The sequence below is a fragment of the Somniosus microcephalus genome, unplaced genomic scaffold (assembly GCF_052327205.1).
Source record: "Somniosus microcephalus isolate GS21.2 unplaced genomic scaffold, FLI_Smic_1.0 unresolved_chr6, whole genome shotgun sequence".
Lineage (NCBI taxonomy): Eukaryota > Metazoa > Chordata > Chondrichthyes > Squaliformes > Somniosidae > Somniosus > Somniosus microcephalus.
Genome location: NW_028225184.1, coordinates 11,327,220 through 11,354,280, shown reverse-complemented (window position 1 = coordinate 11,354,280; position 27,061 = coordinate 11,327,220). Strand labels below are relative to the sequence as shown.

The window sequence follows — 27,061 nt, the reverse complement described above, 5'->3', positions numbered from 1 at the left end:
CAGTGTAGAGGGAGCTTTACTCTGTATCTAACCCGTGCTGTACCTGCCCTGGGAGTGTTTGATGGGACAGTGTAGAGGGAGCTTTACTCTGTATCTAACCCGTGCTGTACCTGCCCTGCGAGTGTTTGATGGGACAGTGTAGAGGGAGCTTTACTCTGTATCTAACCCCGTGCTGTACCTGCCCTGGGAGTGTTTGATGGGACAGTGTAGAGGGAGCTTTACTCTGTATCTAACCCCGTGCTGTACCTGCCCTGGGAGTGTTTGATGGGACAGTGTAGAGGGAGCTTTACTCTGTATCTAACCCGTGCTGTACCTGCCCTGGGAGTGTTTGATGGGACAGTGTAGAGGGAGCTTTACTCTGTATCTAACCCCGTGCTGTACCTGCCCTGCGAGTGTTTGATGTGACAGTGTAGAGGGAGCTGTACTCTGTATCTAACCCGTGCTGTACCTGCCCTGGGAGTGTTTGATGGGACAGTGTAGAGGGAGCTTTACTCTGTATCTAACCCGTGCTGTACCTGCCCTGGGAGTGTTTGATGGGACAGTGTAGAGGGAGCTTTACTCTGTATCTAACCCCGTGCTGTACCTGCCCTGGGAGTGTTTGATGGGACAGTGTAGAGGGAGCTTTACTCTGTATCTAACCCCGTGCTGTACCTGCCCTGGGAGTGTTTGATGGGACAGTGTAGAGGGAGCTTTACTCTGTATCTAACCCGTGCTGTACCTGCCCTGGGAGTGTTTGATGGGACAGTGTAGAGGGAGCTTTACTCTGTATCTAACCCCGTGCTGTACCTGCCCTGCGAGTGTTTGATGTGACAGTGTAGAGGGAGCTGTACTCTGTATCTAACCCGTGCTGTACCTGCCCTGGGAGTGTTTGATGGGGACAGTGTAGAGGGAGCTTTACTCTGTATCTAACCCCGTGCTGTACCTGCCCTGGGAGTGTTTGATGGGACAGTGTAGAGGGAGCTTTACTCTGTATCTAACCCGTGCTGCACCTGCCCTGGGAGTGTTTGATGGGGACAGTGTAGAGGGAGCTTTGCTCTGTATCTAACCCCGTGCTGTACCTGCCCTGGGAGTGTTTGATGGGACAGTGTAGAGGGAGCTTTACTCTGTATCTAACCCCATGCTGTACCTGCCCTGGGAGTGTTTGATGGGACAGTGTAGAGGGAGCTTTACTCTCTATCTAACCCCGTGCTGTCCCTGCCCTGGGAGTGTTTGATGGGACAGTGTAGAGGGAGCTTTACTCTGTATCTAACCCGTGCTGTACCTGCCCTGGGAGTGTTTGATGGGACAGTGTAGAGGGAGCTTTACTCTGTATCTAACCCGTGCTGTACCTGCCCTGGGAGTGTTTGATGGGACAGTGTAGAGGGAGCTTTACTCTGTATCTAACCCGTGCTGTACCTGCCCTGGGAGTGTTTGATGGGACAGTGTAGAGGGAGCTTTACTCTGTATCTAACCCGTGCTGTACCTGCCCTGGGAGTGTTTGATGGGACAGTGTAGAGGGAGCTTTACTCTGTATCTAACCCGTGCTGTACCTGCCCTGGGAGTGTTTGATGGGACAGTGTAGAGAGAGCTTTACTCTGTATCTAACCCCGTGCTGTACCTGCCCTGGGAGTGTTTGATGGGAGAGTGTAGAGGGAGCTTTACTCTGTATCTAACTCCGTGCTGTACCTGCCCTGGGAGTGTTTGATGGGACAGTGTAGAGGGAGCTTTACTCTGTATCTAACCCCGTGCTGTACCTGCCCTGGGAGTGTTTGATGGGACAGTGTAGAGGGAGCTTTACTCTGTATCTAACCCGTGCTGTACCTGCCCTGGGAGTGTTTGATGGGACAGTGTAGAGAGAGCTTTACTCTGTATCTAACCCGTGCTGTACCTGCCCTGGGAGTGTTTGATGGTCAGTTGGGAGATATTTGGAGAAGGCGAATCTTTACCTGAGAGCCCGGCTCAGCTTGTCATAGTTCATCTGAGGTTTACACTTCCTCATCCCCCACAGACGAGCCACCTCATCGGGATCCTTTATCACGAACTCTCCATAATCGCCCTGCCACGCAATGACATCCCGGTATTGTTCCTTCCGCAGTAAATCCAGGATGAAGTGCCAGAGCTGGATTTGTCGACTCCCAGGACTGGAATCTGGTTTGTAGGCCCAGTCCGGGTAGGCCAAGCCTGGGAAATAGGCCCAAAAAACAACAGAACAGAATTAGGAGATGGCCCAGCCAGGCAAAACGGTTCCGAACTATCGACGGTTCAATCAATCACCCTCCCATTACACAGGAACAGGAGGAGGCCCATTCAGCCCCTCGAGCCTGTTACACAGGAACAGGAGGAGGCCCATTCAGCCCCTCGAGCCTGTTACACAGGAACAGGAGGAGGCCCATTCAGCCCCTCGAGCCTGTTACACAGGAACAGGAGGAGGCCCATTCAGCCCCTCGAGCCTGTTACACAGGAACAGGAGGAGGCCCATTCAGCCCCTCGAGCCTGTTACACAGGAACAGGAGGAGGCCCATTCAGCCCCTCGAGCCTGTTACACAGGAACAGGAGGAGGCCATTCAGCCCCTCGAGCCTGTTACACAGGAACAGGAGGAGGCCCATTCAGCCCCTCGAGCCTGTTGCACAGGAACAGGAGGAGGCCCATTCAGTCCCTCGAGTCTGTTACACAGGAACAGGAGGAGGCCCATTCAGCCCCTGGAGCCTGTTACACAGGAACAGGAGGAGGCCCATTCAGGCCCCTCGAGCCTGTTACACAGGAACAGGAGGAGGCCCATTCAGCCCCTCGAGCCTGTTGCACAGGAACAGGAGGAGGCCCATTCAGTCCCTCGAGTCTGTTACACAGGAACAGGAGGAGGCCCATTCAGCCCCTGGAGCCTGTTACACAGGAACAGGAGCAGGCCCATTCAGGCCCCTCGAGCCTGTTACACAGGAACAGGAGGAGGCCCATTCAGCCCCTCGAGCCTGTTACACAGGAACAGGAGGAGGCCCATTCAGCCCCCTCGAGCCTGTTACACAGGAACAGGAGGAGGCCCATTCAGCCCCCTCGAGCCTGTTACACAGGAACAGGAGGAGGCCCATTCAGCCCCTCGAGACTGTTACACAGGAACAGGAGGGGGCCCATTCAGCCCCCTCGAGCCTGTTACACAGGAACAGGAGGAGGCCCATTCAGCCCCTTGAGCCTGTTACACAGGAACAGGAGGGGGCCCATTCAGCCCCTCGAGCCAGTTACACAGGAACAGGAGGGGGCCCATTCAGCCCCTCGAGCCTGTTACACAGGAACAGGAGGAGGCCCATTCAGCCCCTCGAGCCTGTTACACAGGAACAGGAGGAGGCCCATTCAGCCCCTCGAGCCTGTTACACAGGAACAGGAGGAGGCCCATTCAGCCCCTCGAGCCTGTTACACAGGAACAGGAGGAGGCCCATTCAGTCCCTCGAGCCTGTTACACAGGAACAGGAGGAGGCCCATTCAGCCCCTCGAGCCTGTTACACAGGAACAGGAGGAGGCCCATTCAGCCCCCTCGACACTGTTACACAGGAACAGGAGGAGGCCCATTCAGCCCCCTCGAGCCTGTTACACAGGAACAGGAGGAGGCCCATTCAGTCCCTCTCGAACCTGTTACACAGGAACAGGAGGAGGCCCATTCAGCCCCCTCGACACTGTTACACAGGAACAGGAGGAGGCCCATTCAGCCCCCTCGAGCCTGTTACACAGGAACAGGAGGAGGCCCATTCAGTCCCTCTCGAACCTGTTACACAGGAACAGGAGGAGGCCCATTCAGCCCCTCGAGCCTGTTACACAGGAACAGGAGGAGGCCCATTCAGTCCCTCGAGCCTGTTACACAGGAACAGGAGGAGGTCCATTCAGCCCCTCGAGCCTGTTACACAGGAACAGGAGGAGGCCCATTCAGCCCCTCGAGCCTGTTACACAGGAACAGGAGGAGGCCCATTAAGCCCCTCGAGCCTGTTACACAGGAACAGGAGGCGGCCCATTCAGCCCCTCGAGCCTGTTACACAGGAACAGGAGGAGGCCCATTCAGCCCCTCGAGCCTGTTACACAGGAACAGGAGGAGGCCCATTCAGCCCCCTCGAGCCTGTTACACAGGAACAGGAGGAGGCCCATTTACCCCCTCGAGCCTGTTACACAGGAACAGGAGGAGGCCCATTCAGCCCCCTCGAGCCTGTTACACAGGAACAGGAGGAGGCCCATTCAGCCCCTCGAGCCTGTTACACAGGAACAGGAGGAGGCCCATTCAGACCCCTCGAGCCTGTTACACAGGAACAGGAGGAGGCCCATTCAGCCCCCTCGAGCCTGTTACACAGGAACAGGAGGAGGCCATTCAGCCCCTCGAGCCTGTTACACAGGAGCAGGAGGAGGCCCATTCAGCCCCTCGAGCCTGTTACACAGGAACAGGAGGAGGCCCGTTCAGCCCCTCGAGCCCGTTACACAGGAACAGGAGGAGGCCCATTCAGCCCCTCGAGCCTGTTACACAGGAACAGGAGGAGGCCCATTCAGCCCCTCGAGCCTGTTACACAGGAACAGGAGGAGGCCCATTCAGCCCCCTCGAGCCTGTTACACAGGAACAGGAGGAGGCCCATTCAGCCCCTCGAGCCTGTTACACAGGAACAGGAGGAGGCCCATTCAGCCCCTCGAGCCTGTTACACAGGAACAGGAGGAGGCCCATTCAGCCCCTCGAGCCTGTTACACAGGAACAGGAGGAGGCCCATTCAGCCCCTCGAGCCTGTTACACAGGAACAGGAGGAGGCCCATTCAGCCCCTCGAGCCTGTTACACAGGAACAGGAGGAGGCCCATTCAGCCCCTCGAGCCTGTTACATAGGAACAGGAGGAGGCCATTCAGCCCCCTCGAGCCTGTTACACAGGAACAGGAGGAGGCCCATTCAGCCCCTCGAGCCTGTTACACAGGAACAGGAGGAGGCCCATTCAGCCCCCTCGAGCCTGTTACACAGGAACAGGAGGAGGCCCATTCAGTCCCTCGAGCCTGTTACACAGGAACAGGAGGAGGCCCATTCAGCCCCTCGAGCCTGTTACACAGGAACAGGAGGAGGCCCATTCAGCCTCTCGAGCCTATTACACAAGAACAGGAGGAGGCCCATTCAGCCCCCTCGAGCCTGTTACACAGCAACAGGAGGAGGCCCATTCAGCCCCTCGAGCCTGTTGCACAGGAACAGGAGGAGGCCCATTCAGCCCCTCGAGCCTGTTACACAGGAACAGGAGGAGGCCCATTCAGCCCCCTCGAACCTGTTACACATGAACAGGAGGAGGCCCATTCAGCCCCTCGAGCCTGTTACACAGGAACAGGAGGAGGCCCATTCAGTCCCTCTCGAGCCTGTTACACAGGAACAGGAGGAGGCCCATTCAGCCCCTCGAGCCTGTTGCACAGGAACAGGAGGAGGCCCATTCAGCCCCCTCGAGCCTGTTTCACAGGAACAGGAGGAGGCCCATTCAGCCCCTCGAGCCTGTTACACAGGAACAGGAGGAGGCCCATTCAGCCCCTCGAGCCTGTTACACAGGAACAGGAGGAGGCCCATTCAGCCCCTCGAGCCTGTTACACAGGAACAGGAGGAGGCCCATTCAGCCCCTCGAGCCTGTTACACAGGAACAGGAGGAGGCACATTCAGCTCCTCGAGCCTGTTACACAGGAACAGGAGGAGGCCCATTCAGTCCCCTCGAGCCTGTTACACAGGAACAGGAGGAGGCCCATTCAGCCCCTCGAGCCTGTTACACAGGAACAGGAGGAGGTCCATTCAGCCCCTCGAGCCTGTAACACAGGAACAGGAGGAGGCCCATTCAGCCCCTCGAGCCTGTAACACAGGAACAGGAGGAGGCCCATTCAGCCCCTCGATCCTGTTACACAGGAACAGGAGGAGGCCCATTCAGCCCCTCGAGCCTGTTACACAGGAACAGGAGGAGGTCCATTCAGCCCCTCGAGCCTGTTACACAGGAACAGGAGGAGGCCCATTCAGCCCCTCGAGCTGTAACACAGGAACAGGAGGAGGCCCATTCAGCCCCTCGATCCTGTTACACAGGAACAGGAGGAGGCCCATTCAGCCCCTCGAGCCTGTTGCACAGGAACAGGAGGAGGCCCATACAGCCCCCTCGAGCCTGTTTCACAGGAACAGGAGGAGGCCCATTCAGCCCCTCGAGCCTGTTACACAGGAACAGGTGGAGGCCCATTCAGCCCCTCGAGCCTGTTACACAGGAACAGGAGGAGGCCCATTCAGCCCCTCGAGCCTGTTGCACAGGAACAGGAGGAGGCCCATTCAACCCCCTCGAGCCTGTTACACAGGAACAGGAGGAGGCCCATTCAGCCCCTCGAGCCTGTTACACAGGAACAGGAGAAGGTCCATTCAGCCCCCTCGAGCCTGTTACACAGGAACAGGAGGAGGCCCATTCAGCCCCTCGAGCCTGTTACACAGGAACAGGAGGAGGCCCATTCAACCCCCTCGAGCCTGTTGCACAGGAACAGGAGGAGGCCCATTCAGCCCCTCGAGCCTGTTACACAGGAACAGGAGAAGGTCCATTCAGCCCCCTCGAGCCTGTTACACAGGAACAGGAGGAGCCCATTCAGCCCCCTCGAGCCTGTTACACAGGAACAGGAGGAGGCCCATTCAGCCCCTCGAGCCTGTTACACAGGAACAGGAGGAGGCCCATTCAGCCCCCTCGAGCCTGTTACACAGGAACAGGAGGAGGCCCATTCAGCCCCTCGAGCCTGCTCCACCATTCAATGAGATCATGGCTGATCATCCAAATTCAGTACCCTGTCCCTGCCTTCTCCCCATGTCCCTTGATCCCTTTAGCCTCAAGAAATATATTTAACTCCTTCTTGAATATATTTAATGAATTGGCCTCCACCGCCTTCTGTGGTAGAGAATTCCACAGGTTCACCACTCTCTGGGTGAAGAAATTCCTCCTCATCTCTGTCCTAAATGGCTTACCCCTTATCCTTAGACTGTGACCCCTGGTTCTGGACTTCCCGACCATCGGGAACATCCTTCCTGCATCTAGTCTGTCCAGTCCTGTTAGAATTTTATAAGTTTCAATGAGATGCCCTCTCAATCTTCTAAACTTCAGCGAGTATAAGCCCAATCGGCCCAATCTCTCCTCATACGTCATTCCTGCCATCCCAGGTATCAGTCTGGTGAATCTTCGCTGCACTCCCTCCATGGCAAGAACATCCTTCCTCAGGTAAGGTGACCAAAACTGCACACAATACTCAAGGTGTGGTCTCACCAAGGCCCTGTACAACTGCAGCAAGACATCCTTGTTCCTGTACTCGAATCCTCTCGCTACGAAGGCCAACATACCATTTGCCTTCTTAACCTCCTGCTGCACCTGCATGCTTACCTTCAGCGACTGGTGCACAAGGACACCCAGGTCTCGTTGCACTTCCCCATTTCCCAATCTATTGCCGTTCAGATAATAATCTGCCTTCCTGTTTTTGCCACCAAAGTGGATAACCTCGCATTTATCCACATTATACTGCATCTGCCCAATCGCCCAACCTGTCCAAATCATACTGGAGTTTCTCGGCATCCTCCTCACACCACACACGCCCACCCAGCTTTGTGTCGTCTGCAAACTTGGAGATATTACATCGAGTTCCCTTGTCTAGATCATTAATATATATGTACACCTCCAGGTCTCTCTGCTCCGACACCCCCTTTAGAATTGTACCCTTTAGTTTATATTGCCTCTGCTCGTTCTTCCTACCAAAATGGATCACTTCACACCTCTCTGTGTTAAACTTCATCTGCCACCTGTCTGCCCATTTCACCAGTTTATGTCCTCCTGAAGTTGATCACTTGGGCTGGTAAGTGGCAGGTAACATTCGCACCACACAAGTGCCAGGCAATGACTATCTCCAACAAGCGAGAGTCCAACCACCGCCCCTTGACATTCACCGACATTACCATCACCGAATCCCCCACCATCAACATCCTGGGGGTCACCATTGACCAGAAACTTAACTGGACCAGCCACATAAATACTGTGGCTACAAGAGCAGGTCAGAGGCTGGGGACTCTGCGGCGAGTGTCTCACCTCCTGACTCCCCAAAGCCTTTCCACCATCTACAAGGCACAAGTCAGGAGTGAGATGGAACGCTCTCCACTTGCCTGGATGAGCGCAGCTCCAACAATACTCAAGAAGCTCGACACTATCCAGGACAAAGCAGCCCGCTTGATTGGCACCCCATCCACCACCTTAAACATTCACTCCCTCCACCACCGGTGCACCGTGTCCGCAGTGTGGACCATCGACAAGATGTACTGCAGCAACTCGCCAAGGCTTCTTCGGCAGCACCTCCCAAACCCGCGACCTCTTCCACCTAGAAGGACAAGGGCAGCAGGCGCGCGGGAACACCGCCACCTCCAAGTTCCCCTCCAAGTCACACACCATCCTGACTTGGAAATATATCGGCCGTTCCTTCATCGTCGCTGGGTCAAAATCCTGGAACTCCCTCCCTAACAGCACTGTGGGAGCACCTTCACCACACGGGACTGCAGCGGTTCAAGAAGGCGGCTCACCGCCACCTTCTCAAGGGGCAACTAGGGATGGGCAATAAATACTGGCCTATAAAAACGAATAAAATATAAACTCTCCTCCTCGCGGTTCACTACATTTCCCAGTTCCGTATCATCTGCAAATTTTGAAATTCTACACCCAATTCAAGGTCATTAATACACATCAAAATGAGCAGTGTTCCTCGTAGTGACCCCTGGGGAACTCCGCTGTATACCTCCCTCCGGTCTGAGTAACCATTCGGTCACCGCTAGCCTCTGCTTTCTGCCACTCAGCCAGCTTTGTCTCCTTGTTGCCTCGATTAGATCCCCAGTTAATCGCCGATACCCCCAGTCTGTGCAACCGGTCCGCATAATTGAACCCTTTTAGCCGCGGGTATCTTCCTGTTCAACCTACACTGCTCCCGCTCCGAGACCAATATAGCTTCCCCGAGGTGCTGAGGCCAGGACTGAATGCAGTGAGTCCACCCCATAGTATCGCAGCTCTCCAGATAACGGCCAACATTCAATTATTTGTCGTACCTGTCCGGTATCTTTTAGTAATTTTGGTACTCGGACCCCCTCCCCTCCCCTCCCTTACCCCCTCCTCTCCCTTACCCCCTCCTCTCCCTTACCCCCTTCACTCCCTTGCCCCTCCCCTCAGTAACCCCCTTCACTCCCTTGCCCCCTCCCCTCCCTTACCCCTCCCCTCAGTAACCTCCTCCCCTCAGTTACCTCTCCCCTCCCTTCCCTCCGTAACCCCCTCCATAACCCCCGCTACTCCATTACCCCCTCCCCTCAATAACACCCTCCCCTCAGTAACCCCCTCTCCTCAGTAACCCCCTCCCCTGTGACCCCCTCCCCTCAGTGACCCCTTCCCCTCCCTTACCCCCTCCTCTCAGTAACCCCCTCCCCTCCGTAACCCCTCCCCTCAGTTACCCCTCCCCTCCCTTACCCCCTCAGTAACCCCCTCCCCTCCCTTACCCCCTCCCCTCAGTGACCCCTCTACCCTCAGTGACCCCTCTCCCCTCAGTGACCCCCTCCCCTCCCTTACCCCCTCCCCTCAGTGACCCCCTCCCCTCAGTGACCCCCTCCCCTCAGTGACCCTCTCCCCTCCGTAACCCCCTCCACTCCATTACCTCCTCCCCTCAGTAACCCCCTCCCCTCAGTGACCCCCTCCCCTCAGTAACCCTCTCCCCTCCGTAACCCCCTCCACTCCATTACCTCTTCCCCTCAGTAACCCCCTCCCCTCCCTTACCCCCTCCCCTCAGTAACCCCCTCCCCTCAGTGAGCCCCTCCCCTCAGTAACCCCCTCCCCTCAGTGACCTCCTCCCCTCAGTAACCCTCGCCCCTCCGTAACCCCTTCCGTAACCCCCTCCACTCCCTTACCCCCTCCCCTCAGTGACCCCTCTCCCCTCAGTGACTCCCTCCCCTCAGTTACCCCTCCCCTCCCTTACCCCCTCAGTAACCCCCTCCCCTCCCTTACCCCCTCCCCTCAGTGACCCCTCTCCCCTCAGTGACCCCCTCCCCTCAGTGACCCCTTCCCCTCCCTTACCCCCTCCCCTCAGTAACCCCCTCCCCTCCGTAACCCCTCCCCTCAGTTACCCCTCCCCTCCCTTACCCACTCAGTAACCCCCTCCCCTCCCTTACCCCCTCCCCTCCCTTACCCCCTCCCCTCAGTAACCCCCTCCCCTCAGTGACCCCCTCACCTCAGTAACCCCCTCCCCTCAGTGACCTCCTCCCCTCAGTAACCCTCGCCCCTCCGTAACCCCTTCCGTAACCCCCTCCACTCCCTTACCCCCTCCCCTCAGTGACCCCTCTCCCCTCAGTGACTCCCTCCCCTCAGTTACCCCTCCCCTCCCTTACCCCCTCAGTAACCCCCTCCCCTCCCTTACCCCCTCCCCTCAGTGACCCCTCTCCCCTCAGTGAACCCCTCCCCTCAGTGACCCCTTCCCCTCCCTTACCCCCTCCCCTCAGTAACCCCCTCCCCTCCGTAACCCCTCCCCTCAGTTACCCCTCCCCTCCCTTACCCACTCAGTAACCCCCTCCCCTCCCTTACCCCCTCCCCTCCCTTACCCCCTCCCCTCAGTGACCCCTCTCCCCTCAGTGACCCCCTCCCCTCCCTTACCCCCTCCCCTCAGTGACCCCCTCCCCTCAGTGACCCCCTCGCCTCAGTAACCCCCTCCCCTCAGTGATCCCCTCCCCTCAGTAACCCGCTCCCCTCCGTAACCCCCTCCACTCCATTACCCCCTCCCCTCAGTAACCCCCTCCCCTGTGACCCCCTCCCTCAGTGACCCCTTCCCCTCCCTTACCCCCTCCCCTCAGTAACCCCCTCCCCTCCGTAACCCCTCCCCTCAGTTACCCCTCCCCTCCCTTACCCCCTCAGTAACCCCCTCCACTCCATTACCCCCTCCCCTCAGTAACCCCCTCCCCTCAGTGACCCCCTCACCTCAGTAACCCCCTCCCCTCAGTGACCTCCTCCCCAGTAACCCTCGCCCCTCCGTAACCCCTTCCGTAACCCCCTCCACTCCATTACCTCCTCCCCTCAGTAACCCCCTCCCCTCAGTGACCCCCTCCCCTCAGTGACCCCCTCCCCTCCCCTCCCCAATATCCCCCCCCACACCCCCACCCCATTGCCTCACCTCCTCCATCCTCCTCCGCCTCCGTCTTCACTCCGGCGGTCTTCATCCCTCCGTCTCTCGGTGTGAGTGGGGGGGGGGCGCTCCTCCAAGGTTTACCCCCCCCCAACTCCAAAGTAACAAAACCTAAAAAGGCTCAGGGCAAATTATTCCAAAAAATAGGGGAAAAATTAAAAAAATGTTGGTCTGGCCAAAATATATTGGGGCCAGTGGGGGTGCTGGTGCCTTTAAGGATGGGGTGGACCTGCCCCTTTAACTGGAGGCCCCCCTACTCCTCCAAAGGGCCCATCTTGGCCCCCCAAAAAAACTTTGGCTCTTTTTCCCCCTTTTGCTGCTGACTGCCAGCCACAGGAAGTCCAGGTCGCGCCGGAAGTGACGGAACGACGGCGGAGGAGGCGCCCCCAGCGCCCCAGCAGCAAGGCCCCGAACACGCGTGCGCAGTACCTTTACCCGGCTTCCCACCGGGAAAGAAGGCGGCGGTTGCTCTTTTCCACCACCCGATGGCTCACATTTCCTATTCGGCGGCGATTGACGGCGGAACCCAGCTCCCGACGCCGGGGCAAAAGCGTTTTCTCACCCTCACTTCCTTTACAAAGATGGAGGCGGCTCCCACCCGCCACCGCGCAGAGTGAAGCGGCCGCCATTTTTAGTGCAGGGGAAAGGCAGCCACTGCGCAGGCGCAAGCAGGAGGACGGACCCAGCACCCCACTGCGACTGCGCAGATGCAAGCTCTTAAAGGGGCCTCCTCCTCTTAAAGGTAAGAAGTCACACAACACCAGGTTGTAGTCCAACAGCTTTATTTGAAATCACAAGCTTTCGGAGCGCTGCTCCTTGGTCAGGTGAAGTGAAGCACGGCATATATAGTCAGAGAGTACTGCCAGATGATTACAGGTAATCTTCCTAACTGCCCTTTATCACACCTCGGCAGAGAGATAATCACAGCAATCAAAGGTGTGAATGGTGTCCAAACAGGTCAGTCAGGAAAACATTGCATCAAAGAACAATGAGGTGGGGTCACAAGAGGTCAAATGTTGCAGATGCTGGGGTCTGTATGAAAAACGAAAAACTGTGGCAAAGCCACTAAGAGACTCTCACAGTGAAAAGTGGCAAATGGAATTTAACCCTGAAAAGTGCGAGGTGATGCATTTTGGACGGACAAATAAGGCAAGGGAATACACAATGAGTGGTAGGACCCTAGGAAGTACAGAGGGTCAGAGGGACCTTGGTGTGCATGTACATAGATCCCTGAAGGCAGCGGAACAGGTAGATAAGGTGGTTAAAAAGGCATATGGGATACTTGCCTTCATTAGCCGAGGCATAGAATATAAGAGCAGGGAGGTTATGATGGAGCTGTACAAAACGCTGGTGAGGCCACAGCTGGAGTACTGTGGGCAGTTCTGGTCGCCTCACTATAGGAAGGATGTGATTGCTTTGGAGAGGGTGCAGAGGAGATTCACCAGGATGTTACCTGGGATGGAGCGCCTCAGCTATGAAGAAAGACTAAACAGGCTGGGGTTGTTTTCCTTGGAGCAAAGAAGGCTGAGGGGGGACCTGATTGAGGTGTACAAAATGATGAGGGGCATAGATAGGGTAGATAAAGAGGAACTTTTCCCCTTAGTAGGGGGGTCAATAACAAGGGGGCATAGATTCAGGGTAAGGGGCAGGAGGTTTAGAGGGGATTTGAGGAGGAACTTTTTCACCCAGAGGGTGGTTGGAGTCTGGAACTCACTGCCTGAAACGGTGGTAGAGGCAGGAACCCTCACAACATTCAAGAAGCATTTAGATGAGCACTTGAAACGCCACAGCATACAAGGCTACGGACCAAGTGCTGGGAAATGGGATTAGATTGGACAGGGCTTGATGGCCGGCGCGGACACGATGGGCCGAAGGGCCTCTTTCTGTGCTGTATAACTCTATGGCTCGTACAATTGCCTTTAATCATGTTTATTACCCTTTAATGTTGGCTCTGGCTAAACAGAGCTGGATCGAGAAAATCGCAATCTGACGCGATGACATCATCACGTGGGTCATGTGACGTTCCCAACGGCGGGAAACGTGATGACGTCAGAGGTAGAGGGCGTTTCCAGCCAGTCCTCGCGTGGAGTGATAGTGAACAGACCTGTTTACAGCTTCTCCTGCATTTTCTTGCTTTGTAAAGTTTTAGTACATTAAACTCAGTTTGTTAACTACTGGTGAGTTTATAGATTCTTTGCTAGGAGTGCAGAGACTCCTACATTGGTGACCCCGAATCCTCGCGATCGTTTTTTGCGGTGAACGCAGAACGCGGGCCAGTGATGGAGGCCAATGCAGTGGCCTTGAAGCTCCCCAATTCTGGGAACAACAGGCGGCCTCTTGGTTTGTGCGAGCCAAGGCGCAATTTAAACTCCGCCACGTCGTACAGGACCAGACCAGATATCTCCACGTGGTCTCCGCCCTCGATGGCTCGACAGCGTCGAGAATCATCAGCCTTCTGGAGAGTCCCCCGAATGCTGACAAGTATGCAGCCATCAAGACACGATTGCTGCAGGTATTTGGTCTTGCCAAAGCGGAGCGCGCTCGCCGTTTACTGACGCTACCAGGGTTAGGTGACTCCAAACCCTCGGAGCTTATGAGCCACAGGCTGACTCTCCTGGGGTTCCGAGCCCCAGTGCTTTCTGTTTCGCGAGCTGTTCCTTACTCAGCTCCCCGAGCTGACGAAGCCCACCTTTTCGGCTTCGACCGTCGAGCATAGGGTGGAGGATCATATTTCGACTACCGGCTCTCCCGTTTACGCCAGGGCGCGACGTTTAGAGCCCAGCCAGCTAGCGGCGGCGAAGGCGGAGTTCGCCGCGATGGAGAAAATGGCGATCATCCGTCGGTCCAGTAGCCCCTGGTCCTCCCCGCTCCACATCGTCCCCAAGCCCGGCGGGGGATAGCGGCCCTGTGGTGATTATCGCCGCCTCAGTCTCCAGATACATGATTAAGATTAAGGAGGACCTCCGGTTACACGATTCATATCTTAACCGTTGACTTATGTGTCCAGGATCCTTCTGCCAATATGTCATAAGACCTAATGATTAATCTAAAATGTATCCTGATTGAGGAACAAAGGAATGTCAATTAAACTTGTTTGTTACACTGTATAAATATTGAACGCTTACGCTGTATCATTGGAATAGTAGCCTCACCCCTTGAGTAGAGGTGCTGATTCCCCTTGCAAGAGAAAATAAAAGGCCTGTCCGTCTGACGAATCCAAGTGTGTATTGAGTCATTACCCAGAGCTAAGAAGTAAGGCACTTCTACAGCGGCCATCACCCCCTTTGGACTTTTTGAATTCCTACGAATGCCCTTTGGGCTTAAAAACACGGCGCAGGCGTTTCAGCGCCTCATGGATTCAGTCCTGCAGGACCTTGATTTTTTATTTGTTTATTTGGATGATATTCTGATTGCCAGCACCTCCAAGGAGGAACACCTCGAGCACCTTCGGGTCCTTTTCCGACGGCTTCAGCAGCACGGGCCTCATCGTTAAACCCGGACAAATGCCGTTTCGGCCGAGCGCAACTCGATTTCCTGGGCCGCCGCATAACCCCCGCTGGGGCAATGCCACTTCGAGTCAAGGTGGAGGCGATCGCGGCGTTCCCGAAACCGAAATCCGCGAAAGCCTTACAGGAGTTCTTGGGGATGGTGAACTTCTATCATCGTTTCATCCCCAGGACAGCGCAGCTCATGCGTCCGCTCTACGAGGCCCTCAGGGGCACGACGGGAAAGGAGCCCGTGGTATGGTCGCAAGACATGGATCGCGCCTTCGAGGAGACGAAGACTGCGCTCGCCAACGCGACCATGTTAGCACACCCCCTGCCGGGAGCCACCATCGCCCTCACGACGGACACGTCAGACTACGCGGTGGGGGCCGTCCAGGAGCAGTGGGTCGATGGCGCGTGGCAACCCCTGGCCTTTTTAGCCGCCAGCTACAATAATAATCATCAACTTTATTGTCATAGTGCACTACAACGAAATGTAGGCTTGCGGCTCCCGAGAGTGTACATTTAGATTAAGACATTTAAACATTCAACATTCATTTGGCTTGTAATACATTAACATAAACATGACCGTAATAAAGTACATTGACAGATGTGCAGGCTTTAGAGTTTATTTGTGGAGTTCAGTAGGATGACAGCCCTGGGAAAGAAGCTGTTCCTAAATCTGGTCGTTCGGGTGCGAATGCACCTGTAGCGTCTCCCAGATGGCAGGAGGGCGAACAGACTGTGGCTGGGGTGGGTAGGGTCTTTGACGATGGACCGTGACCTCCGTAGACAGCGTTTCTGGTATATGTGCTCTATGGTCGGTAGCCGGGTGCCGGTAATGCGTTGGGCAGTTTTGACTACCCGCTGCAGGGCTTTCCGGTCATAGTAGCTACAGCTGCCATACCATACTGTGATACAGTTCGTCAGGATGCTCTCTATAGTGCAGCGGTAAAAGTTAGAGAGGATCAGGGGTGACAGGTTACATCCCTTCAGCCTCCTTAGGAAATATAGGCGCTGCTGGGCCTTCTTCACCAGAGAGGAGGTATTGAGGGACCAGGAGAGGTCTTCCGTGATGTGGACTCCGAGGAACTTAAAGCTGTCCACCCTTTCCACCACAGCCCCATGGATGTGGATGGGGGTGTGACTTCCGCCTTTAGACTTCCTGAAGTCCACAATGATTTCTTTGGTTTTCTTGGTGTTAAGGGCCAGGTTGTTATCGGCGCACCACTTCACGAGATGCTGGACCTCCTCCCTGTAGGCTGACTCGTCGTTGTTGGTGATCTGGCCTACCACCGTGAGCGCCGCCGGTACAGCACTTTCGACCGAGAGCTTGTTGGCTTTGTTTTTGGCCATCCGCCATTTTCGCTTCCTCCTCGAAGGGCGCCGCTTCATCGCGTTTGTCGACCACAAACCATTGACGTTCGCAATGGCCAAGTCTGCGGAACCATGGTCGGCTCGGCAGCAGAGGCAGCTGACGTACATATCAAGAGTTCACCACCGACGCCCGGCATGTGGCCGGTAAGGACAAGGTCGTCGCCGATTGCCTATCCCGCGCTGCCGTCCAGGCCGTCCAATTGGACATTGACTACACACGGATGGCGGCTGACCAAGCGGCCGACCTGGAGACCCAGGGTTCTCGTTCAGTTCCAGCCAGCCTCCAGCCGAGGGATGTACTGGAAATTACTGAAGTACAAAGGGATCTGGGGGTCCTGGTGCACGAAACTCAAAAGGTTAGTATGCAGGTGCAGCAAGTGATTAAGAAGGCCAATGGAATGTTGGCTTTCATTGCTAGGGGGATAGAATATAAAAATAGGGAGGTATTGCTTCAGTTGTACAAGGTATTGGTGAGACCGCACCTGGAATACTGCGTACAGTTTTGGTGTCCATACTTAAGAAAGGACAGACTTGCTCTCGAGTCAGTACAAAGAAGGTTCACTCGGTTAATCCCGGGGATGAGGGGATGGACATATGAGGAGAGGTTGAGTAGATTGGGACTCTACTCATTGGAGTTCAGAAGAATGAGAGTCGATCTTATTGAAACATATAAGATTGTGAAGGGGTTGGATCGGGTGGATGCGGGGAGGATGTTCTTGATGATGGGTGAAACTAGAACTAGGGGGCATAGTCTTAGAATAAGGGGCTGCTCTTTCAAAACTGAGATGAGGAGGAACTACTTCACTCAGAGGGTGGTAGGTCCATGGAATATGCTGCCCCAAAAAGCTGTGGAAGCTACATCATTACATAAATTTAAAACAGAAATAGACAGTTTCCTAGAAGTAAAGGGAATTAAGGGTTACGGGGAGCGGGCAGGAATTTGGACATGAGTCTAGGTTCGGATCGGTCATGGCCCTGTGGGTAGCGGAGCGGGCCCAGGGGCTGTGTAGCCTGATCCTGCTCCTATTTCGTGTGTCTAATTCTGTTAGATTCAGGAGATGGTTCTGTGATAGTGGATTGGCGGTTAGGATCAGATCAGCCATGATCTTATTGAATGGTGGAGCAGGCTCGAGGGGCCGATTGGCCTACTCCTGCTCCTATTTCTTATGTTCTTATGTGCCATTCCATTCCGCAGGTACTACTCCGCTCTGCGATGTTTCGTTGGGTGCACCCCGTCTGATTGTCCCGTCTAAATGGCGCCGGGCTGTTTTCGATGCCACACACGGCCTATCGCATCCTGGAGTGCGGGCGTCGCAAAAGCTGCTGGTCTCCAAATTCGTATGGCGGGGAATACGCAAAGACGTCAGAGACTGGGCGAACACTTGTGTCGTTTGCCAAAGGGCCAAGGTGCAGCGGCATGTCAGGGCCCCGCTCGCCACCTTCGAGGTACCGGACCGGCGATTCGATCACATTCACATTGACTTAGTGGGCCCGCTTCCACCGTCCCGGGGCTTTACGTACCTTTTGACAATGGTGGATCACACCACGAGGTGGCCGGAGGCAATCCCCATGACGTCCACCACCTCTGCAGATGTTGCTCGAGCTTTCGTTTCACCACGGGTAGCCCGGGTTGGTGTCCCTGCGGATATTTCGTCGGATCGTGGGCCGCAATTTTCGTCCGAACTGTGGAATGAGGTGGTTTCCGTGTTGGGCGTTAAACTCCACCGCACTACGGCCTATCACCCGCAAGCGAACGGCTTGTGCGAGCGGTTCCACCGTTCCTTGACGGCGTCGCTCAGGGCCAGCTTTCTGGATGCATCCTGGGTCGACAAACTGCCGTGGGTGATGTTAGGACTCCGCACGGCGCCGAAGGAAGATCAACAGTTGGCGGCGGCGGAGATGGTTTACGGGCAACCGCTTCGAGTTCCGGGTGAATTCCTGCCGTCCCCTACGCGGCCATGGTCCGCGGCCAGGCAAAGCGAGGCCCACCGGGATGCAGCCCGCTGTTTCCACCCAGTTCCGACCTCGCAGCACGGTTTGCCTTCGTCCAACGTCCCGCGGTAGTTGTCGAAGGCCAAGTTCGTTTTTGTGCGTCAAGACAGCCATCGTAGCCCGCTCGCACCTCCTTATGCAGGGCCCTTCCAGGTTCTGCATGCAGGGGACAAGAGTTTCGTGATCGACGTCGGGGGCAAGCCTGATCACATCTCTGTCGATCGCCTTAAGTCTGCGCACCTGGACCTCGAACGACCGATGAAGCTGGCGCAGCCTTCGCGTCGCGGCCGGCCGCCGGCCGCCGCCACACCTGACAGCGCCGTGTTACCTGCCAGCTCGCCGCCTGCTCAGCGTTTTCCCCTCCGGGAATTTAGAAGTCGGTCCAACAGGCTTGTCCGACCTCCTCAGCGATTGACTCTTCTCGTTAAAGACAATTCTGGGGGGGGGCGTATGTGGCAAAGCCACTAAGAGACTCTCACAGTGACTTGTACAATTGCCTTTAATCACGTTTATTACCTTTTAATGTTGGCTCTGGTTAAACAGAGCTAGATCAAAATCGCGATCTGACGCGATGACGTCATCACGTGGGTCATGTGACGTTCCCAACGGCAGGAAACGTCATGACGTCATGACGTCAGAGGTAGAGGGCGTTTCCAGCCAGTCCTCGTGTGGAGTGATAGTGAATAGACCTGTTTAGAGCTTCTCCTGCATTTTCTTGCTTTGTGAAGTTTTAGTACATTAAACTCAGTTTGTTAACTACTAGTGAGTTTATAGATTCTTTGCTAGGCTTGCAGAGACTCCTGCAAAACAAACAAAAAACTTTTTTTTGCTGGAAATCACAGCAGGTCCAGCCGCATCTGTGTAGAGAGAACAAGCCAACGACGACTCGAGTCTGGATGACTCTACATCAGGTGGGGTTACATGTAGCGTGACATGAACCCAAGATCCCGGTTGAGGCCGTCCTCATGGGTGCGGAACTTGGCTATCAGTTTCTGCTCGACGACTTTGCGTTGTCGTGTGTCTCGAAGGCCGCCTTGGAGAATGCTTACCCGAAGATCGGAGGCTGAATGTCCTTGACTGCTGAAGTGTTCCCCGACTGGGAGGGAACACTCCTGCCTGGCGATTGTTGTGCGGTGTCCGTTCATCCGTTGTCGCAGTGTCTGCATGGTCTCGCCGATGTACCATGGCATCCTTTCCTGCAACGTATGAGGTAGACAACGTTGGCCGAGTCACATGAGTATGTACCTTGTACCTGGTGGGTGGTGTCCTCGCGTGTGATGATGGTATCTGTGTTGATGATCTGGCATGTCTTGCAGAGGTTGCCGTGGCAGGGTTGTGTGGTGTCGTGGTCACTGTTCTCCTGAAAGCTGGGTAATTTGCTGCGAACGATGGTCTGTTTGAGGTTAGGCAGCTGTTTGAAGGCGAGTAGCGGAGGCGTGGGGATGGCCTTAGCGAGGTGTTCGTCGTCATCGATGACATGTTGCAGGCTGCGAAGAACATGGCGTAGTTTCTCCGCTCCGGGGAAGTACTGGACGACGAAGGGTACTCTGTTGGTTGTGTCCCGTGTTTGTCTTCTGAGGAGGTCTATGCGATTTTTCGCTGTGGCCCGTCGGAACTGTCGATCGACGAGTCGAGCGTCATATCCTGTTCTTACGAGGGCGTCTTTCAGCGTCTGTAGGTGTCCATTGCGTTCCTCCTCGTCTGAGCAGATCCTGTATATTTGCAGGGCTTGTCCATAGGGAATGGCTTCCTTAAAGTGGTTAGGGTGGAAGCTGGAGAAGTGGAGCATCGTGAGGTTGTCCGTGGGCTTGCGGTAGAGTGAAGTGCTGAGGTGTCCGTCTTTGATGGAGATTCGTGTGTCCAAGAATGAAACCAATTCTGAGGAGTAGTCCATGGCGAGTTTGATGGTGGGATTGAACTTGTTGATGTTATCGTGTGGTCTTTTCAGTGATTCTTCGCCGTGGGTCCACAGGAAGAAAATGTCGTTGATGTATCTGGTGTATAGCGTTGGTTGGAGGTCCTGTGCAGTGAAGAAGTCTTGCTCGAACTTGTGCATGAAGATGTTGGCGTATTGGGGTGCAAATTTGGTCCCCATGGCTGTTCCGTGTGTTTGGGTAAAGAACTGGTTGTCGAAGGTGAAGACATTGTGGTCAAGGATGAAGCGGATGAGTTGTAGGATGGCGTCCCTCCTTATCTCTGTAACCTCCTCCAGCCCCTACACCCCTCCCTATCTCTGTAACCTCCTCCAGCCCCTACACCCCTCCCTATCTCTGTAACCTCCTCCAGCCCCTACAGCCCTCCCTATCTCTGTAACCTCCTCCAGCCCCTATACCACTCCCTATCTCTGTAACCTCCTCCAGCCCCTACACCCCTCCCTATCTTTGTAACCACCTCCAGCCCCTACACCCCTCCCTATCTCTGTAACCTCCTCCAGCCCGACAACCCTTCCAATCTCTGCAATCTCCTTCAGCCCCTACAACCCTCCCTATCTCTGTAACCTCCTCCAGCCCTACACACCTCCCTATCTCTGTAACCTCCTCCAGCCCCTACAACACTCCCTATCTCTGTAACCTCCTCCAGCCCTACACCCCTCCCTATCTCTGTAACCTCCTCCAGCCCTACAACCTTCCCTATCTCTGTAACCTCCTCCAGCCCTACACCCCTCCCTATCTCTGTCACCTCCTCCAGCCCCTACACCCCTCCCTATCTCTGTAACCTCCTCCAGCCCTACAACCCTTCCAATCTCTGCAATCTCCTTCAGCCCCTACAACACTCCCTATCTCTGTAACCTCCTCCAGCCACGACAACCTTCCCTATCTCTGTAACCTCCTCCAGCCCCTACACCACTCCCAATCTCTGTAACCTCCTGCAGCCCTACACCCCCCCCTATCTCTGTAACCTCCTCCAGCCCCTACACCCCTCCCTATCCCTGTAACCTCCTCCAGCCCCTACAGCCCTCCCTATCTCTGTAACCTCCTCCAGCCCCTACAACCCTCCCTATCTCTGTAACCTCCTCCAGCCCCTACAACCCTCCCTATCTCTGTAACCTCCTCCAGCCCCTACAGCCCTCCCTATCTCTGTAACCTCCTCCAGCCCCTACACCCCTCCCTATCTCTGTAACCTCCTCCAGCCCCTACAGCCCTCCCTATCTCTGTAACCTCCTCTAGCCCCTGCAACCCTCCCTATCTCTGTAAACTCCTCCAGCCCCTTCACCCCTCCCTATCTTTGTAACCTCCTCCAGCCCCTACACCCCTCCCAATCTCTGTAAACTCCTCCAGCCCCTACACCCCTCCCTATCTCTGTAACCTCCTCCAGCCCCTACACCCCTCCCTATCTCTGTAACCTCCTCCAGCCCCTACACCCCTCCCTATCTCTGTAACCTCCTCCAGCCCTACACCCCTCCACATCTCTGTAAACACCTCCAGCCCCTACACCCCTTCCTATCTCTGTAACCTCCTCCAGCCCTACACCCCTCCCTATCGCTGTAACCTCCTCCAGCCCCTACACCCCTCCCTATCTCTGTAACCTCCTCCAGCCCCTACAACCCTCCCTATCTCTGTAACCTCCTCCAGCCCTACATCCCTCCCTATCGCTGTAACCTCCTCCAGCCCCTACACCCCACCCGATCTCTGTAACCTCCTCCAGCCCCTACAACCATCCCTATCTCTGTAACCTCCTCCAGCCCCTACAACCCTCCCTATCTCTGTAACCTCCCCCAGCCCTACACCCCTCCCTATCTCTGTAACCTCCTCCAGCCCCTACACCCCACCCTATCTCTGTAACCTCCTCCAGCCCCTACACCCCTCCCTATCTCTGTAAACTCCTCCAGCCCCGACAACCCTCCCTATCTCTGTAACCTCCTCCTGCCCTACAACCCTCCCTATCTCTGTAACCTCCTCCTGCCCTACACCCCTCCCTATCTCTGTAACCTCCTCCAGCCCCTACAATCTTCCCTATCTCTGTAATCTCCTCCAGCCCCTACAACCCTCCCTACCTCTGTAACCTCCTCCTGCCCCTACACCCCTCCCTATCTCTGTAAACTCCTCCAGCCCCTGCACACCTCCCTATCTCTGTAACCTCCTCCAGCCCCTACACCCCTCCCTATCTCTGTAACATCCTCCAGCCCCTACACCCCTCTCAATCTCTGTCACCTCCTCCAGACCTACAACCTTTCCAATTTCTGCAATCTCCTTCAGCCCCTACAACCCTCCCTATCTCTGTAACCTCCTCCAGCCCTACACCACCCCCTATCTCTGTAACCTCCTCCAGCCCTACACCCCTCCACATCTCTGTAACCTCCTCCAGCCCCTACACCCCTCCCTATCTCTGTAACCTCCTCCAGCCCTACAAACCTCCCTATCTCTGTAACCTCCTCCAGCCCTACACCCCTCCACATCTCTGTAACCTCCTCCAGCCCCTACAATCCTCCCTATCTCTGTAACCTCCTCCAGCCCCTACAACCCTCCCTATCTCTGTAACCTCCTCCAGCCCTACAACCCTCCCTATCTCTGTAACCTCCTCCAGCCCCTACAACCCTCCCAACTCTGTAATCTCCTCCAGCCCCTACACCACTCCCTATCTCTGTAACCTCCTCCAGCCCCTACAGCCCTCCCTATCTCTGTAACCTCCTCCAGCCCCTACACCCCTCCCTATCTCTGTAAACTCCTCCAGCCCACACACCCCTCCCTATCTCTGTAACCTCCTCCAGCCCCTACACCCCTCCCTATCTCTGTAACCTCCTCCAGCCCCTACAACCCTCCCTATCTCTGCAACCTCCTCCAGCCCCTACACCCCTCCCTATCTCTGTAACCTCCTCCAGCCCCTACACCCCTCCCTATCTCTGTAACCTCCTCCAGCCCCTACACCCCTGCCTATCTCCAGCCCCTACAACCCTCCCTATCTCTGCAACCTCCTCCAGCCCCTACACCCCTCCCTATCTCTGTAACCTCCTCCAGCCCCGACACCCCTCCCTATCTCTGTAACCTCCTCCAGCCCCGACAACCCTCCCTATCTCTGTAACCACCTCCAGCCCCGACAACCCTCCCTATCTCTGTAACCTCCTCCAGCCCCTACAACCCTCCCTATCTCTATAACCTCCCCCAGCCCTGCACCCCTCCCTATCTCTGTAACCTCCTCCTGCCCCTACACCCCTCCCTATCTCTGTAAACTCCTCCAGCCCCTGCACACCTCCCTATCTCTGTAACCTCCTCCAGCCCCTACACCCCTCCCTATCTCTGTAACATCCTCCAGCCCCTACACCCCTCTCAATCTCTGTCACCTCCTCCAGACCTACAACCTTTCCAATTTCTGCAATCTCCTTCAGCCCCTACAACCCTCCCTATCTCTGTAACCTCCTCCAGCCCTACACCACCCCCTATCTCTGTAACCTCCTCCAGCCCTACACCCCTCCACATCTCTGTAACCTCCTCCAGCCCCTACACCCCTCCCTATCTCTGTAACCTCCTCCAGCCCTACAAACCTCCCTATCTCTGTAACCTCCTCCAGCCCTACACCCCTCCACATCTCTGTAACCTCCTCCAGCCCCTACAATCCTCCCTATCTCTGTAACCTCCTCCAGCCCCTACAACCCTCCCTATCTCTGTAACCTCCTCCAGCCCTACAACCCTCCCTATCTCTGTAACCTCCTCCAGCCCCTACAACCCTCCCAACTCTGTAATCTCCTCCAGCCCCTACACCACTCCCTATCTCTGTAACCTCCTCCAGCCCCTACAGCCCTCCCTATCTCTGTAACCTCCTCCAGCCCCTACACCCCTCCCTATCTCTGTAAACTCCTCCAGCCCACACACCCCTCCCTATCTCTGTAACCTCCTCCAGCCCCTACACCCCTCCCTATCTCTGTAACCTCCTCCAGCCCCTACAACCCTCCCTATCTCTGCAACCTCCTCCAGCCCCTACACCCCTCCCTATCTCTGTAACCTCCTCCAGCCCCTACACCCCTCCCTATCTCTGTAACCTCCTCCAGCCCCTACACCCCTGCCTATCTCCAGCCCCTACAACCCTCCCTATCTCTGCAACCTCCTCCAGCCCCTACACCCCTCCCTATCTCTGTAACCTCCTCCAGCCCCGACACCCCTCCCTATCTCTGTAACCTCCTCCAGCCCCGACAACCCTCCCTATCTCTGTAACCACCTCCAGCCCCGACAACCCTCCCTATCTCTGTAACCTCCTCCAGCCCCTACAACCCTCCCTATCTCTATAACCTCCCCCAGCCCTGCACCCCTCCCTATCTCTGTAACCTCCTCCAGCCCTACACCCCTCCCAATCTCTGTAACCTCCTCCAGCCCCTGCAGCCCTCCCTATCTCTATATCCTCCTCCAGCCCCTACAACCCTCCCTATCTCTGTAAACTCCTCCAGCCCCTACACCCCTCCCTATCTCTGCAACCTCCTCCAGCCCTTACACCCCTCCGTATCTCTGTAAACACTTCCAGCCCCTACAAACCTCCCTATCCCTGTAACCTCCTCCAGCCCCTACACCCCTCCCAGTCGCTGTAACCTCCTCCAGCCCTACACCCCTCCCTATCTCTGTAACCTCCTCCAGCCCTACCCCCCTCCCTATCTCTGTAACCACCTCCAGCCCCGACACCACTCCCTATCTCTGTAACCTCCTCCAGCCCCTACACCCCTCCACATCCCTGTAACCACCTCCAGCCGCGACAACCCTCCCTATCTCTGTAAACTCCTCCAGCCCCTACAACCCTCCCTATCTCTGTAAACTCCTCCAGCCCCTACAACCCTCCCTATCTCTATAACCTCCACCAGCCCCTACAACCCTCCCTATCTCTGTAAACTCCTCCAGCCCCTACAACCCTCCCTACCTCTGTAACCTCCCCCAGCCCCTACACCCCCTCCTATCTCTGTAACCTCCTCCAGCCCCTACAACCCTCCCTATCTCTGTAACCTCCTCCAGCCCCTACAACCCTCCCAACTCTGTAACTTCCTCCAGCCCTACACCCCTCCCAATCTCTGTAACCTCCTCCAGCCCCTACAACTCTCCCAACTCTGTAACTTCCGCCAGCCCTACACCCCTCCCTATCTCTGTAACCTCCTCCAGCCCTACAACCCTCCCTATCTCTGTAACCTCCTCAAGCCCCTACACCCCTCCCTATCTCTGTAACCTCCTCCAGCCCCTACAACCCTCCCAACTCTGTAACTTCCTCCAGCCCCTACACCCCTCCCTATCTCTGTAACCTCCTCCAGCCCCTACAACCCTCCCTATCTCTGTAACCTCCTCCAGCCCCTACACCCCTCCCTATCTCTGTAACCTCCTCCAGCCCCTACAACCCTCCCAACTCTGTAACTTCCTCCAGCCCTACACCCCTCCTTATCTCTGTAACCTCCTCCAGCCCTACAACCCTCCCTATCTCTGTAACCTCCTCCAGCCCCTACGGCCCTCCCTATCTCTGTAACCTCCTCCAGCCCCTACACCCCTCCTTATCTCTGTAACCTCCTCCAGCCTCTACAACCCTCCCTATCTCTGTAATCTCCTCCAGCCCCTACACCCCTCTCTATCTCTGTAACCTCCTCCAGCCCCTGCACGCCTCCCTATCTCTGAAACCTCCTCCAGCCCCTACAACCCTCCCTATCTCTGTAACCTCCTCCAGCCCCTACAACCCTCCCTATCTCTGTAACCTCCTCCAGCCCCGACAACCCTCCCTATCTCTGTATCCTCCTCCAGCCCCTACACCCCTCCCTATCTCTGCAACCTCCTCCAGCCCCTACAACCCTCCCTATCTCTGTATCCTCCTCCAGCCCCTACACCCCTCCCTATCTCTGCAACCTCCTCCAGCCCCGACAACCCTCCCTATCTCTGTAACCTCCTCCAGCCCCGACACCCCTCCCTATCTCTGTAACCTCCTCCAGCCCCTACAACCCTCCCTATCTCTGTAAACTCCTCCAGCCCCTTCGCCCCTCCCTATCTCTGTAACCTCCTCCAGCCCCTACAACCCTCTCTATCTCTGTAACCTCCTCCAGCCCCTGCACGCCTCCCTATCTCTGTAACCTCCTCCAGCCCCTACACCCCTCCCTATCTCTGTAACCTCCTCCAGCCCCTTCGCCCCTCCCTATCTCTGTAACCTCCTCCAGCCCCTACAACCCTCCCTATCTCTGTAACCTCCTCCAGCCCCTGCAGCCCTCCCTATCTCTATATCCTCCTCCAGCCCCTACAACCCTCCCTATCTCTGTAAACTCCTCCAGCCCCTACACCCCTCCCTATCTCTGCAACCTCCTCCAGCCCCTACACCCCTCCGTATCTCTGTAAACACTTCCAGCCCCTACAAACCTCCCTATCCCTGTAACCTCCTCCAGCCCCTACACCCCTCCCAGTCGCTGTAACCTCCTCCAGCCCTACACCCCTCCCTATCTCTGTCACCTCCTCCAGCCCTACACCCCTCCCTATCTCTGTAACCTCCTCCAGCCCTACACCCCTCCCTATCTCTGTAACCACCTCCAGCCGCGACAACCCTCCCTATCTCTGTAAACTCCTCCAGCCCCTACAACCCTCCCTATCTCTGTAAACTCCTCCAGCCCCTACAACCCTCCCTATCTCTATAACCTCCACCAGCCCCTACAACCCTCCCTATCTCTGTAAACTCCTCCAGCCCCTACAACCCTCCCTATCTCTGTAACCTCCCCCAGCCCCTACACCCCTTCCTATCTCTGTAACCTCCACCAGCCCCTACAACCCTCCCTATCTCTGTAACCTCCTCCAGCCCCTACAACCCTCCCAACTCTGTAACTTCCTCCAGCCCTACACCCCTCCCAATCTCTGTAACCTCCTCCAGCCCCTACAACCCTCCCAACTCTGTAACTTCCTCCAGCCCTACACCCCTCCCTATCTCTGTCACCTCCTCCAGCCCTACAACCCTCCCTATCTCTGTAACCTCCTCCAGCCCCTACACCCCTCCCTATCTCTGTAACCTCCTCCAGCCCCTACAACCCTCCCAACTCTGTAACTTCCTCCAGCCCCTACACCCCTCCCTATCTCTGTAACCTCTACCAGCCCCTACACCCCTCCCAATCTCTGTAACCT

The 27,061-nt window shown here is 56.0% G+C and overlaps 1 protein-coding gene across 1 annotated transcript; it reads right to left on the bottom strand.

Annotated features, from left to right (window-relative positions):
* Window positions 1-1,903: 1,903 nt before the first annotated feature.
* Window positions 1,904-11,497, bottom strand: LOC147087063 (ETS domain-containing transcription factor ERF-like). The gene is made up of 2 exons (XM_085978097.1): window positions 11,146-11,497; window positions 1,904-2,160 (listed from the first exon to the last, which is right to left on the bottom strand). The coding sequence occupies exons 1-2, from the start codon at window positions 11,189-11,191 to the stop codon at window positions 1,922-1,924; spliced, it is 285 nt and encodes a 94-aa protein (XP_085834223.1). The 5' UTR covers window positions 11,192-11,497; the 3' UTR covers window positions 1,904-1,921.
* Window positions 11,498-27,061: the final 15,564 nt, after the last annotated feature.

Coding starts and splice junctions, on each gene's coding strand:
- LOC147087063 (XM_085978097.1), bottom strand. CDS start 11,191: ATGAAGACCGCCGGAGTGAAGACGGAGGCGGAGGAGGATGGAGGAG. Junction 2,161..11,145: donor GGCGGAGGAGGATGGAGGAG/GTGAGGCAATGG, acceptor CCTATTTCCCAG/GCTTGGCCTACCCGGACTGG.